Consider the following 17,321-nt stretch of genomic DNA (forward strand, 5'->3'; position numbering starts at 1 on the left):
GTTGGCTTTGCCCTCAAATTTGTAAGTTGTTTTTCCAACTTTTCATGTTTTTATGCTTTGCTGCTATATTCCTGATGAGTCTCATGTAATTTTCTAGGAGTTGATTAAGTTAGATGAGCGATTGTCCTTTATTGAGGAGATGATCTCCATTTTGGCTAGGGATGATAGGCAGTTGCGCTTTAAAGTATTCCTGTGAAGAAGGTTCAATGGAGACATGGACCGGTTGATGAGGCTACATGGTAGGTCGAGTCTGATATGCGTAGTTCTTATCCCCAGCTCTTCGTTGTTTCAGGTATTTATTTACCTTAGTTTGAGGATGAACTAGATTTTTAGTGGTGGATGATCTAACGATGTGAAAATTTGATAAAATGTGTAAAATATTTGTTTTGTGTGATTTGATTATTTTATCCCTCTCCATAGTTGCACTGTGGTATTTTTGGGGTGTGGGAGTGATTGACACAATTTTTGAAGCATTTTGGTACCAGTTATGTGATATTGTGGGTTTTGGTGGCTTCAAGAGCCATATTTTGGACTTCTGTGGTTATTTTTTGATTCGTGTGATTTATGGATGAACGAACTGTGCTAGCAGATCCGAAATATCAATTTTACGATGGTAACATGTTTGGTGTAGTTTTGTGGCTTTTAAATCTCATTTCGACCCTCGATTTGGAAAATTGTGATTTCAGGTTTCGGGGGTCACCTTTGTGAAAGTAATATTTTTTTTCAAAATTATGATATAGCCATTGAGTCCGGAGCATCGAATTTAGTGTGGTTGCATAGTTTGTTTGCGTATATCAGACTTCAAAAGAATCCCGAACATTCCCTCAAAGTCCGTTTGGATTTAAAAAAATCCGGTGCAACTTGGAAAACCAAGGGAAAAACTCATTTGAGGAACCCATTTTATGCTTTAAATACCTGGTAACCTGGTGTGATGTATAAATAGCCCCTTTTGCCGGACTTAAGTTCATTTTCATATAGCCTCTTGAGAGTTAGACCTTAAAATAGTAAGAGAGCCTAAAAGTGAAGCTTGTGGGTGCTTGAGAAGCTAGATTAACATCTATGTCTTGATTTATTTACGGATTTAAGGTGAGATTTCATCCTTTTCTTACTTTAATTCTTGATTTAATTGTTCGAAATTCCCAAAACCTTATTTGATCCATCCCCAAATTTCACTCCTTTTCACTTGAATAATGTTCCTAATTACTCCCTCTGTCTCATTTTATGTGTCATCATTTTATTTTTAGGTCATCCTAAAGAAGTCATCTTTCATTATTTGATAGCTATTTGATGACAACATCACCATTTTGTCCTTACTAGGTCCCACTTAATAAGAAAAAATAACTAAAAGGTAAACTTTAAGAGGGGCAATTTTGTAAACTTTACAAAATCATCACTCATTTCTTAAACTCCATGCCTGGTCAAAAGGCGACACATAAAATAGAACGGAGGGAGTACTGGTTGTTCATCAGTTTAACTTTCAAAATAACTTTGATTCATGATTTTAACACGGATTTCAAAGATTTTATATGATAAAAGCTTAAAAATGATTTTCTTTTGATTTGAACCTTATTTTTTACTTGATTTGACTTGGGTTTTTAGCTGTAGATTAGATTCCTAAAAGTATGGGTAACACATTTTTGAAGTGAAACTATGATTTTGCCCTTCTTTTGTGAAAACCCATTTCGAGGGTCCATTTTAACCCAAACCAAAAGTAGGCAATATGAGTATCGTTATATTTATTTTGATGCATAGATTCTATATTTCTTAATTTTATTTGATTTTAGAGCCGTTCGTGAGAAGCATGGCTTTGTGATTGAAGTGTTGTAGACTGGTTTCGACCTTCGAGGTACGTTATGGCATAACTCTTTAGATTGGTCTAGGTGGTTAATTTGTATTCCAAAATGCATGTTAAAGGTGGTAAGTGATCATGAAATATGGCTATCTATATGTTGTGTTTGTGTGGGGCTCTAAATGTGATGTAATTATTAAATCTGAGATATCATGTGATATGTGTGACCGTGCGGGGTCTTATGTGATGTTGAAAGCCTGGAATACATGCAAATAATTGTATTGTGTTTTTAGAAATGTCTATTGTTGTGCCTTTGGTGTATTGTGATACATTCATACTTTGTGGGCATATTAATCATGTGAAAAATTCATGGATAGTAGAAACAATGAGTTAATATTGGCTCACGTGGTTGTGGAATTGTAACATTGTGGTTTGTTATGGAAATACATCATATAATTGGTAATGGAAAAACAACATGTAGATTGTTTTTGGAAATACTTATTTTGTATGGTTGTGAACATTGCATCATCATTCTCATTTCATCATATGCATCATTTCACTTGTTTGTTTTATTGCTTTATATTTACTTGTTGTCATGTATGTGTACTTATTTGTTCTTATGTCATGTATGTGCTTTGTAAATACAGAATATTGGTATCGAATATTGGATATTATGGACCTTCTCTGAAGGATTGTGCTGGAGAAACTTAAGGTTGTGTGCCAAACTCAAGGATATGTATTAAACTAAAGGTTATGTACCAACCTCGTGCATCATCATCGTCATCATCATCTTATACATTGCATTTACCTTATTGGGTTGATGTTGTGATTGAATTTACTTGTTGACTTGTTTTATGTTTACTTGCTCTATATCTCATTACTTATACTTGACCATACTGTATATACATGTTCTTCTCTGTTTACACTTGCATGTGATATAATGCATACTTGTGTAATACTTGTTGTATTGTTGTTGTATTTGTGATATATATATTAGAACTATTAGTGCAAGCGGTGTAGACTATCATTATGAGACGTTTTCTGATTATAGGTGACGTGCCCTTAGTGTGCATTTTGTGTACCTTATTTACTATTTTTCTCGATCAGCCTATGATACCTATTGAGTACAAGTAAACCGTACTCACTCCTACTTTACCATTCTGGGGAAGATCCATGTTCGAGTGCGCCCTACATTGCTTGATTTGGGCGATTGTTAGAGCTTTTAAGGTAGTTGGTGATTTTAGGCGTTCAGATGTATTCTACTACCTTTCCTTATAGACTATATCTTTATTTTCCTTTTAGACACAGAGTTTCTCTTGTATTTGAATATCTTGTTTATTTTTTTGGATTCGAGTTGTACTATTTACGTTCTTATATAGTTGACACCTAGTTTTGGGAGTTATGATTGCAGTATTATGTTTCTTTCCGCATTTATTATACTTGTATGGTTCAGCTTCATTCTAGAAGTGTCACGACCTAAACTAGGGACTAGTCGTGAGGGGTATCTCAAGTCTGCCAAGGATTGGAGACCACCCCTATTAGCCTTGTCAACCCGAACACAATATAACTAGTAGCGGATGAGTTCCAAACATATAACAAGATAGATAAATCAACTGAAAAGGATCTAAGAATCCACAATACTAAATACAACCATATCATGTCCACAAAAGTCTCTAAGAAACTAAATATCAATCAAAGTTGGGACAAGCCCCCGACCATAGCCAAAAACCCACAGAAATAGTCTAAGACATAAGTAAAGACAAGACCATGAAATGAGGGCCTTCCGGAGAATGAAAGCTCACCAATTTAAAGCTGACTCTCAGACAATCTAGAAATCACCTACCACTTGATAACGCTCAAATTACACTCTTGAATGGGTGTAAGCAATCATTGTCAATATAAAACCCAACTAGGTTGGGGTTGAATCCCACAGGGAATAGGGTGTGAACTTCGATTTGTTTACAAAAGACTTTACTGGTAGTTTACTATTTCTGAAAGATGGGGGTTTAAGTTCTCAGTGTGTTAAATATCACTTTCAATAATTCAGTGTTTGTAATCAAGATAAATGGGAAACCAGAGCTATGTTCACCAAGGGTTTTGGGAATTGACAGATACTAGGTAATGCTAGAGATTTTTGGAATGAGTAGAACAATAGAATATCCCTGACGATTATACTATCTGACTTATCTCTCGACCTCACCAGACAATTTATTATCTAATTCTCTCGAACTAAGATAACTTATCTATTTCCAATAGGATGTTATCTTAGGTAGATTAATCCAGTTACGACATTAATCATTAAACAGAAGCTTGGTAGCTTCCGAGTCCCTGTGATAATTCACGTTCCCTAGTCTATTTCTCCGTTAGAAGCAAATAAAACCTAAGCATAATCTAATGTTTGCAACCACTAGATTTCAGTTCAAACAATAGAATTTCAAGATGTTCTACTACTCTTTGAATCCGTTAATCACCTAGCATCATATCAAACCCTAATCCATGGATCCCACAACCCTGGCTAATGGAATTAGCCGCTCATGATTTGATGAACCAACTCACAAGTTGAATTCATAATGATAAAGATAACTTACAATCAGATGAAAAACAACAAGTAGTTTCTTCGATTAAATCACCAGGTAGAAACCCAAAAATAGTTGATAAAAACAAAAATAATTGATGTAAGAGAGCAATGTTATGTACCTCTCTTCCCTAGGTTAATGTCTGATAGCTCACAAAAAATCCTCCTCACAGGTCTTTTTATAGTCAACCCTAAATAAGGAAATAAGATTAATATTTAAGATTTTCTGCGGGATAGGTGACGGCATTCTTGACGGCGCATCATACATATGACGGCGTGTGCAGTCTGCCGTCAAGGTTTCCAGTGAATTACTATCTTCTAATCTTTATGACGGCGAATCTGAAGACGTGTCAAATATGTGATGGCCTATGAAAAATGTCATCACATCTTCACTGGGAATCAGCATAATCTGCCTCAGTTGACGGCCACTTTGATGGCCTATCCCATTGTTGACGGCGCGTTCCAAACGTCGTCACATTTTATCCCAATTTTTCAAGTTCTGTCTAACTTGACGGTGACTTCGACAGTCTGTCATATGTTCTGACAGCGCATCAAAAAGGGCGTCAACTTCACTATAGATCATTTGCACCAAATTTCAGCTAATTTCTTCTTCCTTTCTTTGGCTTCCTCCCTGATCACTTGTGTCTGCATTACAACAGTAAAAGCAATCAAAAACAACAAAAGTTGCTTAAGACTTCACAATTACTCTGGGTTAAAGGCCTTAAATGTGTTTGCCACTGCGCAGACATCAACACCCTCAACTTAAAGCAATTGCTTGTCCTCAAGCAACTTAATCTAAGTAAGAAAGCACATGGCACATTCAGCACCCATAACTCAAAACAAATTTATTCTTTCAAAGCCAAACCACTGGGCATATCATTGAAAACAGTACTGTAACACAAAGAAATCAAGTGGTATCATCAATTTTTGGCTATGATAACCATTCATACATCAATACCACATTTTCTAAACAAGCAAGTAGTTAGTGACGATACTCGTGTGCCCTCATAACAATGAAATCCCCCTCTCCTCATACGAGATGTCTATCCATACAAATTGGGGTTTATCATAAGTCTTTCACTCTCATAAGAAAGTTCCATTCAAAGTATGCCAAGTACCATAGGCTTGCCCTTATTTTCATTACCAGACCTCAGATAGGCCATTCAAGATCACTATAGGGCTTCTTGTAGGCTTGTACTATGGTTTGGGGCTGGTATGGTACTCAAGGTTATTTAGAGTGACTATGCTTCCTTGTCACTATACTTCATTCTTGGACTCACTAATGATCTTCTTTCGTTTCTCCTCTTTTTTTGACTATCCACATTCAAGTTGGGTGCTGTAACAACCCTTTTTTTTTTATTTTTTTTACTTTATTAGCATTAATAGCACCCTGCTCTAGTTTATTCTCTTTTAATCCACCATTCTTCATGATCCTCATTTTACACCATGCACCTCTATGGTAGCCACCCTCAACTTAGGTTGTTTGCCTAAATCAAGGTGCTCAGTGTCCAAGGAAGCCCAGGGGTAAATATGTCTATTACGATATCAATGGGAAGGTGAAAGGTGTCATACAAAATAAATGGTCAAACTAAGCTCTAAACAGGGATCAAAAGGGCGTTATACATACAGGGAAGAATATTTAGGCTAAAAGTGAGTTAATGAACGACAACCTATGATTCTATCCTGACTCCTATCTCAAGATCATAGCAAGACTAACCGGGAAAGTTCTGGCTTTGGCATCCAGAGGGAAATAAGTAATAGCTCACACACCTGGCACACAAGTATATCACATATTACCACTTATCTAGTTTATGCCATTATTCAGTAATGATCATCAAACAGCTATAATTAATGCGACAACAAGAGTAACAATGGTCACAAGTAAATGTAATCTGCACAGTTTATCAAGCAAGGCATTGGAAGGATGGTTAAGTGGTGAGCAAAACATGTCATAGCCTTTTGTGCCCTCCCTTTTTTTGAACTATTTTACAACAATAGAATACCAGTCACCCTCAACTTAGAACTAAGGCAAAAGACTAGATTAAGAGTTAGAGTATACATGAACTAGTTTATTTTCAGGGATCATGGGTTGCCTCCCATGCAACGCTTGATTTAATGTTGCGGCATGACTCACGTGTCTCGATTACCTCAGACTTTATCAAGATAGCTGATGGTGATGCTTTTCACTGATTCTTCCAGGCCAATGTAAAGCTTGACCCGTTGCCCATTTACCTTGAATGTACTGCCATCTCCATTTTCAAGTTCCACCACTCTGGATGAGTGTAATTGATTTACCTTAAAAGGACCTGACCACTTAGATTTCAGCTTTCCTGGGAATAATTTAAGCCTAGAATTAAACAGAAGCACCAAGTCCCCTTTATTGAACTCTCATTTCTCTATTTTCTAGTCATGGTACTTTTTTATCTTTTCTTTATACAAATCTACTCGTTCATATGCCCTGAGATGGAATTCATCCATTTCATTCAGTTGCCCCAGTCGCATCTCTGCTGCTTCCTTCCAATTCAAATTCAACCTCTTGAACGCCCACAAAGCCTTGTGTTCCAGCTCTATTGGCAAATGACACACTTTTGCATAGACCAGCTGAAATGGTGACATGCCAATGGGTGTCTTAAAAGCAGTTCGGTACGCCCACAAGGCATCATCAAGTTTTTGGGACCAGTCTTTTTGGCTAGCATTAACTGTCTTAGCTAGGATGGCATTAACTTCACGATTCGACACCTCCACTTGCCAACTGGTTTGCGGGTGGTATGGAGTAGCCAGTTTGTGTTGTTTCACTCCATATTTTGCTAGGGCTTCTCGATTTATTGCAAAAGTGAGATCCTCCATCGCTTATGATAGTACGTGGTACTCCGAAGCGAGAGAAGATATTATTTTTGAGAAAAGAAATGACTCTCTTTCCCTTATTGTCAGCCAAAGTAACATCTTCAACTCATTTAGACACATAGTCAACAACAACCAGAATATACTCTATTCTATAAGAACTTATAAACGGCCCCATGAAGTCAATGCCTCAGACATCAAATAATTCCACTTCAAGCATCTTAGTCAATGGCATTTCATGTCTTTTAGATATTGATCCCTGCCTTTGACATTGATCACATTTTTGCACAAACTCGTGGGCATCTTTAAATAATGTTAGCCAATAATAGCTACTCTGCAACACCTTTTTAGTCCCAGTTGGGGGTCACCTGTAGGGTGACCCCCAACTGGGGAAGCATGGCATGCTTTCAGTATGGACAGTACATCTACTTCGGGTACGCATCTCCGTATGGTGCTTTTTGCACACTGCTAAAAAAGATAAGGCTCATTTGCGAAGTAGTGTGTTACATCATGCAAAAACTTCTTCTTTTGGTGAAATGAAAGATTGTCTGGGATGATCTCACTCACAACATAGTTTGCATAGTCCTCGTACCAGGGCAGTGATCCCACAGTAGTTGTCAGGATCTCCTCATCAGGAAATACATCATCTATCTTGGTTTCATCATTGACTTCCTGTTCACCTTCCATTCTAGATAAATGATCTGCAACCTGATTTTCACAACCTTTCATATCTTTGACTTCGAAGTCAAACTCTTGCTATAGCAACACCCATCTAATAAGCCTCGATTTAGCATTATTCTTGGCCATTAAGTATCGCAATACGACATGGTCAGTATGGACTACCGCTTTAGTCCTGAGCAGATAGGATCTGAATTTCTCGAAAGTATACACTACAACTAGCAGTTCCTGTTTAGTTACTATGTAATTCTTTTATGCTTCATTCCGGGCTTTGCTGGGATAATATATCGGGTGAAATAACTTATCCCTCTTTTGTCCCAATACAGCTCCCAGTGCAACCCCACTTGCATCACACATTATTTCAAATAGTTTTTTCCAATCAAGCACAATAATAAGGGGGGCTTCAATCAGCTTCTTTTTAAGGCACTCAAATGCCTTCAGGCATTCATCATCAAAGAGAAATTTCACTTCCTTCTCCAACAGCCTGCAAAGTGGATTTGCAACTTTTGAGAAGTCTTTTATGAATCTCTAATAGAACCTTGCATGATCAAGATAACTACGCACTCCCTTTATTGAAATGGGGGCGGTAATTTCTCAATAACTTCCACCTTTGCTTGATCAATTTCAATCCCTTTTTCATAAATTTTATGGCCCAGCACAATACCCTCCTTTACCATAAAATGACATTTTTCCCTGTTAAGCACTAGATTAAATTCAGCACATCTTTGCAAGGCCACATTTAGATTCTCCAGACACATTTCAAATGAATTACCTACCACAGAGAAATCATCCATGAATACCTCTATGGTGTCTTCTACCATGTCAGAGAAGATGGACATCATGCACCATTGAAAAGTGGCGGGTGCATTGCATAGCCCAAATGGCATCCTCTTAAATGTAAAGGTGCCATATGGGCATGTGAACGTCATCTTCTCTTTATCTTTCGGAGCAATGCAGATTTGGTTATATCCAGAATAACCATCCAGGAAGCAATACCACCCCCAACAGCCAATCGATCTAGTATTTGGTCCATAAAAGACATTGGAAAATATCCCTTTAGCGTCCAAGAGTTTAACTTACGGTAGTCCATACAGACTCTCCACCCGGTCACTGGTCTGAGTGGAATCAGCTCATTCTTATCATTAGCAACCACCGTCATTCCTCTTTTCTTGGGCACACATTAAACTGGACTCACCCACTTGCTGTTAGAAATACGGTAAACCACTCCTACATCCAACTACTTAATAGTCTCTTTTTTAACCACCTCTTACATTGGTGGGTTAAGACGGTCCTGATGCTTAATGGTAGGATTTCAATCTTCTTCTAGTTGGATTTTATGCGTACAAATGCCCGGGGGAATGCCAATAATGTCTGCGATGGTCCATCCGATTGCTCCCTTGTGCCTCTAAAGTACTGAAATAAGTGCATTTACCCGTTGTTCTTCCAAATCAGCTGCAATAATAACAAGTAACGTGTTCCCCTTTCCCAAAAACACATGCCGTAAGTGACCAGGTAGCTCCTTCAATTCCAATACCTGAGGTGCTTCAATAGATGGATTGGCTGGTGGTGTTGGTCGATTTGCTAGATCAAGGTTGAGCATTTTAGGGGCATAGAATACGAGCCCAAGATAGTCAGGGCACAAACTGTCTCTTCATACCCCTCAATTCCTTCATTATTATAGTTTATCACAACCGCGGCTAGGGGTTCAATAACAAGCTGTTTAGTTCTGACCATATCCTGTTCGTCCGTAAAATACACATCAACTACTGAGAACACACTTATTTCCTCATGTTTCTTTATTAATTTTCCCATATCAAATCGTACCTCTTCATCGTTTACCCTGAACATGAGATCATTTGCTCTCAAATAGATCAACACACTTCCAGTTGTAAGGAAAGGTCGACCCAAGATTATAGGTACCTCGAAGTCTACCTCACAGTCTAGAATGACGAAGTCTGCAGGAAATATGAAATTTGAGACCTTAACCAATACATCATACAGATAGGTTATTTTATTGATTTGTCGGCCATCACCAACCTCATATTAGTAGGTGTGGGATTCCCCAGGCCCAATTTTTCATAAATAGTCAAAGGCATCAGGCTGACGCTTGCTCCCAAATCACATAGTGCTTTAGTGAATTCCATGGTTCCAATTGTGCAGGGAATAGTGACTGCACCTAGATTCGAATTTTTTTGCATCAAGTTCCTTGTGGAAATAGCACTGCAATGATGGATTTCTGCTTTTAGTTCGCAACTCACCACTCGTTTCTTGGTAATAATGTCTTTCATGAATTTTGTAAATCCTGGCATTTTCGCAAGTGCTTTGATCAAAGGCACATTTATAGTCAATTGCTTGAGCATTGCTAGGAACTTGCTAAATTTTGCATCATCTGCCTTCTTTCTCAGCCGTTGAGGAAAGGGAGGTGGTGGCCTTGGGATGGTTTTTTAACACCACTTCCTCTTCCTTCTCTTCGTCCAACATATCAATAGAACTATCCAGCTTCTCAGACTCCTCTAGATGTTGTTCTGCTGGTTCCTCTACAACTTTCTCAATGTTCACAGATTTGCCCACAGAAGGACCAGATAACATCTTACCACTCCTAGTGGTAATCATCAGACATGAACTGTCTGCCTTCTGATCCTAAACCGTTTGTGTAAGTGAAGTACCACTTATTCCCTTTTTAGTGTTGATGAAATTTAACTTATCTGTTGCTCTAACTGCCGAATCAAAGTTAAATGTAAACTAACCAACTGACTCATAGTAGAAAATTCACTCCTCATACTGGTTAATCCTGCGTTGGTAGCCTTTACTCCTTTTAACAGTTCTTTCATTATATCCTCCATAGACCACTTTCCCGAACTAATTACAGCCGCTTTTTGATCTCCAACACGAACATACAACCCACTTCTGTGATTTCTGCTTCTCTAGTTTTCATGCTCCCTGTCTCTATGATTAGGATTGTCATACCCGTTCCGACCTTGATTCCCTTGGCTAACGCCTCGAAACCCCCCATCCCCCCGATTAGTAACATAGTTAGCTTTTTTTTCAGGTTTTAGATTGACACAGTCTTGAATCATTACAACTTTTACCTTTTCTATCCTTCCTGACTCTAAATTCTTGGTGAGCAGGTCCATTTGAGTCTTTAGATGGTTTATATCTTGATCCTTCTCCTCATCTCTTCTGCGTTGTTCATCATTCATTTCAATAGGAATAGTTGGACTTGCAACCACTGAATCGCTGGTATAGCAAGCCTGACTTAGTTTGGTCATCCTATTTAGCATATTAGCAGCATCTTGAAATGACAGAGCAAAAAATTACCCACCAACAGCGTTATCTACCATTGGCTTTGTCACAGAGTTAAAAGCTCTGTACAAAGTCTCCATCAAGTGTATGTCCGTCATGTTATGGTTCGGACACTATGTCAGCTTCTTCTTGAACCTTTCCCAAGTTTCATGTAAAGCCTTATTTGGGAGCTGTCTAAAATTGTTGATATCATCCCTTAATTATACCTTTTTGGATGGTGGAAAGAACCTTTCTAGGAAAGCTTCTCTCAACTGCCTCTAGTTGGTTATAGAGTCAGGCGTCAACTCATTTAACCACAATGTTACCTCTCCGAACAGAGACAGCGAAAACAGCCTCAACTGGATAGTGCTTTGGCTCACTCCTGGGTTATCAAAGGATTTGCAAATGGTGATAAAGTTCACCAGATGCAGGTTGGGGTCATCCCCAGGAAGGCCTCCAAACAACCCCTTCAGATTTAAGAGCTGGATCATTGTGCTTGTGATATTGAACTTTTCTCCAGGTGCTAACGGAGGAGGAATGATCGCACCCATTGCACCTGCTCCATCCACATCGTCATCATCAGCAACCTCATACCGCAGCGGTTGGTTGCCATTCTGCTTATGTGGTGGGGTTCAGTATTGAGTAGTGCTTGGCATAACCTATAAAATACTACAAACAAACAAAAACAACAACCGAACATAAATCTAGAAAACTTAACTATCAGCAAATTTTTGCACACAAACTTTTAGTCTACAACCGTATTCCCTGGCAACAGCGCTATTTTTTATAACGCTCAAATTACACTCTTGAATGGGTGTAAGCGATCGGTGTCAATATAAAACCCAACTAAGTTGGGGTCGAATCCCATAGGGATTAGGGTGTGAACTTCAATTTGTTTACGAAAGACTTTACTGGTAGTTTATTGTTTTCAAAAGATGGGGATTTAAGTTCTCAGTGTGTTAAATATCACTTTCAATAATTCAGTGTTTGTAATCAAGATAAATAGGAAACCAGAGCTATGTTCACCAAGGGTTTTAGGATTTGACAGATACTAGGTAATGCTAGAGATTTTTGGAATGAGTAGAACAATAGAATATCCCTGACGATTATACTATCTGAATTATCTCTCGACCTCACCAGACAATTTATTATCTAATTCTCTCGAACTTAGATAACTTATCTATTTCCAATAGGATGTTATCTCAGGTAGATTAATCCAGCTATGGCATTAATCATTAAACAAAAGGTTGGTAGCTTCCGAGTCCCTGTTGATAATTCACGTCCCCTAGTCTATTTCTCCATTAGAAGCAAATAAAACCTAAAGCATAATCTAATGTTTGCAACCACTAGATTTCAGTTCAAACAACAGAATTTTAAGATATTCTACTACTCTTTGAATCCATCAATCGCGTAGAATCATATCAAACCCTAATCCATGGATCCCACAACCCCGGCTAATGGAATTAGCCACTCATGATTTGATGAACGAATTCATAAGTTGAATTCATAATGATAAGGATAACTTACAATTAGATGGAAAACAACAATTAGTTTCTTCGATTGAATCACCGGGTAGAAGCCCAAAAATAGTTGATAAAAACAAGAAGAATAATTGATGTAAGAGAGCAATGTTACGTGACTCTCTTCCCTAGGTTAATGTATAATAGCTCACAACAAATCCTCCTCACAGGTCCTTTTATAGTCAACCCTAAATAAGGAAATAAGATTAATATTTAAGATTTTCTACGGGATAGGTGATGACATTCTTGACGGCGCGTCATATGTATGATGGCGTTTGTAGTCTGTCGTCAAGGTTTCCAGTGAATTACTATCTTCTGATCTTTATGATGGCGAATCTGATGACGTGTCAAATATCTGATGGCCTGTGAAAAATGTCATCACATCTTCACTGGAAATCAGCATAATTTGTCACAGTTGACGGCTATTTTGACGTCTTATCCCATTATTGACGGCTCGTTCCAAACGTCGTCATATTTTATCCCAATTTTTCAGGTTCTGTCTAACTAGACGGAAACTTTGACAGTCTGTCATATGTTCTGACGGCACGTCAAAAAGGCCGTCAACTTTACTATAGCTCATTTACACCAGATTTCAGCTGATTTCTACTTCCTTTCTTTGGCTTCCTCCCCGATCACTTGTGTTTGCATTACAACAGTAAAAGCAATCAAAAACATCAAAAGTTGCTTAAGACTTCGCAATTACTCTGGGTTAAAGGCCTTAAATGTGTTTGCTATTGCGCACACATCACCACTGCATAAGGAAGTTGAAGTGTCTTCGAGCCCTGTATCTCGTGGGGAAACAACGTTCGGGATGATTAGCAGGGTGAATGATAGCATGTACCTCAAGGAAGGGATAAAATAATGCCATGATCAATCATTCTAAAACCATATGCTCACAATCATATACATATACATATAATATGCCGGTATAAGGGACACGGTTTAGCATGAGGTTTAATATATTAGCCTTGACTGTGTAGCTACCATGTTATCTAGGCACCCACGGGCTATATGGGTTTAACTCACTCTGCTGAAAGGGCCCTAGTGCATGTTACCCGCATGAACCAGAGATATTCAAGGAAGACTAGGGAATACCCCGACCCCCGTTATTCCAGGATACACTCATAGACACACATATATATAAGTATGAACTATGCACACGGTCATCAAGACCTCCATGCTGGCAAACATGGTTTCTAGTGTTCGTCCTCCCTGGGAGTTACACCTTCACGGTAAGCTACACAACCCCCATTAATCCCAATTAAAATAGTTTGCACATTCCCATTCATTAACCAAGAATAATCCATTATGACATATACCACCGTTATCGTCATACTATTTATGCTTGCAAGATAATATCATTATGCCATTTCAATTATTCATCACTTTGGGCAAATGCACCAATCCTCGTGATTTATCAAGTCAAATTTGACGGAATGCCTCGACCCTCGTAGTTTATAAAAATCAACTTGAGGTAATGCCTCGACCTTTATAGTTTATAATTAATTCAACACATGACCAAGAAGGCCTTCCAAAACCATTTTATCAGTTTAACTATTTATGAAATGCAATAGTTTATGAGAGTAAGCTAAATCATGTGATTATCAATGTTTCAAAGATAATTATGCAAGTGGATTAAGGGCAACACGATTTCCAAAAGCCATTCCAAACCAAAATCATCAATTTGGGGGAATACCACAACCCCCATCCCATATTACCATACCCATTCACCCAATCAGTTCTAAAACCATCAATAAATCATAAAAAATGCATATAAAATCATGGGATCACCATTCAAACAACAATCATCCAAAACCATCAACACAAGCTCTAAAACCAACATTTAAAATCATATGAATATCAACATTGCATGCCATGAACAAAACATAAGTTTGTAGGAAACAGATACATGCTTGAAAATATCAAGAATTTGGAGAAGAACCCACACAAACTGACCCGAGGAATCTCAATTCCTTGAAAACCCTAGTTTTTATTGATTAAGGAATTAGAGAGAGTTTAAGAGTAGTTTATGATGTTCTAAGTGATGAAAATAAGCCCGTTAGATGTTTTATGGTTGTGGGTCATGATTGGGGAAAGAGAAAAATGACCAAAGTGCCCCCAATTAAAACACAAGAAACATTGTCACCAGTCACTACGGGACACCTTACGACTCGTAGGCATTTATTACAAGTAGTCTCCATGACTCGTGGTCTGGAGAATAACTCCAGGTACCTTTACTAGTTTGGTCATGAGTCACACCCCACGACTCGTGATCAGACATTATGACTCTTAAGGGTCCAGTCGTGACATCAATAAAAAACTAGGGCATTCCTTACTGGTTTGCCTACGACTTGATCCCTATAGCTCGTAATGAGTCTTCACCACTCGTGAGGTCTTTGTCATACTCAGGACATAAACTTTAGGCAACCTAGTAGTCAAAAAACGACTGGCACACTAGGACTCCTAAGAAGTCTTCACAGCTCATCACCTAAGTCGTACCCTGGACAGTGAGCTTAAAACTCAGAAATTTTCAGAGGCAAAATATCTGAAGTGTTACATTGCCCCCCAAGGATCATTCGTCCCCAAATTAGGAGTCATGAAATCCATTAGCACGAATGCAATAAAATTGCAATCACAAAACTATTAACAAAGTCAAAAAATAAAAAGAGTAGGAAGACGCATACCTTAATCATGATTATCCAAACCGGGGAACAGGAACGATTATTTGGACTTCATGTCCTCTTCAAATTCCTAAGTAGCTTCTTCCACCTTTTTGTTCCTCTAAAGGACTTTCACTGAAGCCATATCCTTAGTCCTCAAACAATGGACCTATCAAAAATCTCAATTGGAAACTCCTCATAAGACAAAGAATCTGAAATACCGACACAGTCAATAGGAACAACAAAAGAAAGATCACCCATGTACTTCTTCAACATCGATACATGGAAAATTAGGTGAATGAAACCCAAAATCAAAGGCAAATCCAATTCATAAGCGACATTACCCACTCTTCTCAAAATTAGGTACAGACCTACATAGCAGGGACTGAGCTTTCCCTTCTTCACAAACCTCATCACTTTCTTTGTGGGAGATACCTTCAGGAACACCCAATCACCAACCTTAAACTCTAACGCTCTTCACCTCACATCCACGAAGGACTTTTGGCAACTCTGAGAATTATTAAGTATATTTTAAATAACATTAACCTTCTCCATGTCTTGGTGAACCAAGTCAGGACCAAATAATCAAGTCTCACTAACCTCAAACCACCCAATCGAAGATCTACACCTCCTACCATAAAGAGCCTCAAAAGAGTCATCCTAACACTAGAGTGATAATTATTATTGTAATTGAACCCTATGAAAGGAAAATGATCCTCCCAACTACCTCCAAGATCAATTACACAGGCTTTTAGCATATCTTCTAAAGTTTAAATGGTCCTCTCCACTTGTACATCTATCTTAGGGTGGAACGTCGTTCTAAGGTTCACCCGTGTGCTCAAGCCTTTCTGAAATAAACACCAAAAGTGAGAAGAGAACTGCATATATTGATTCAAAATAATAAAAATTGGAGCACCATGCAATTTGAAAATCTCTAGAATAAACAACCTAGAATAATACTTTCAAGAATAAGTAGTCCTCACAGGCAAAAAGTAAGCAGGTTTAGTCATCCTATCCACGATGACCTAAATGGAATCATGCTAATTCTAAGTCTGTGGAAGACTAATAGTAAAATCCATGTGGATTATCTTCCATTTCCACATGGGAAACTCAATCTCTTGAGACATACCGCCAGGCCTCAAGTGCTCAACCTTCACTTGCTGACACACCATACACTTAGCCACAAAGATAGCCATATGTCTCTTTATCTTATTTCACTAATAAATCTCCTCAAGTCATGGTACATCTTCATTGAACCAGGATGAACTATATGCCTTGACTCATGAGCCTCAGTCAAAATCCTTTTTCGCAACCCATCCACATCACAAATACATAGTCTGCCTTGGTATCTCAAGATACCATCACCATTAATCTCAAAAGCCATAACCTTTTACTGACCCATATCAGCCTTAATCTGCATAAGAATAGGATCCAAACCCTGCTTCTCCTTCACTCAACACCAAGAGATGATTTAACCATTTCTTGAACAATCACAACCCCATCTTTAGAATTGAAAAGACAAGCTCCAAGATTATTCAACCGATGAATATCCTTCACCGATCCTTGCTTCTCCTCATCCATATGAGACAAGCTACCCATAGAAAACCTGCTAAGAGCATCAACAACCATATTAGCTTTACCTGGATAATAATGAAGACTCATATCATAGTCCTTAAGAAACTCAAGCCATCTCCTTTGCCTGAGATTTAACTCCTTCTAGGTGAACACATACTGCAAGCACTTATGATCTGAATAAATGTCAACATGCACCCCATACATATAATGGTGCCAAATCTTCAAAGCAAACACCATAGCTTCCAACTCTAGATCTTGAGTCAGATAATTCTTTTCATGGAGCTTCAGTTTCCTGGAAGTATAAGCCACCACCTTACCATGTTGCGTCATCACATCACCAAGTCCTACACGAATGTCATTACAATAAACAACAAAGCCATCATTACTCCAGGCAGGTTTAA

General features: G+C 38.3%; 1 protein-coding gene across 1 annotated transcript; it reads right to left on the reverse strand.

The window, feature by feature from the left end:
• Positions 1–4,943: 4,943 nt before the first annotated feature.
• Positions 4,944–7,211, reverse strand: LOC107872022. Its single transcript, XM_047406192.1, has 3 exons — positions 6,856–7,211; positions 6,597–6,711; positions 4,944–5,009 (listed from the first exon to the last, which is right to left on the reverse strand). The coding sequence occupies exons 1-3, from the start codon at positions 7,209–7,211 to the stop codon at positions 4,944–4,946; spliced, it is 537 nt and encodes a 178-aa protein (XP_047262148.1).
• Between the last annotated feature and the right edge of the window lie 10,110 nt (positions 7,212–17,321).

Source organism: Capsicum annuum, unplaced genomic scaffold (genome assembly GCF_002878395.1).
Source record: "Capsicum annuum cultivar UCD-10X-F1 unplaced genomic scaffold, UCD10Xv1.1 ctg995, whole genome shotgun sequence".
Taxonomy (NCBI): domain Eukaryota; kingdom Viridiplantae; phylum Streptophyta; class Magnoliopsida; order Solanales; family Solanaceae; genus Capsicum; species Capsicum annuum.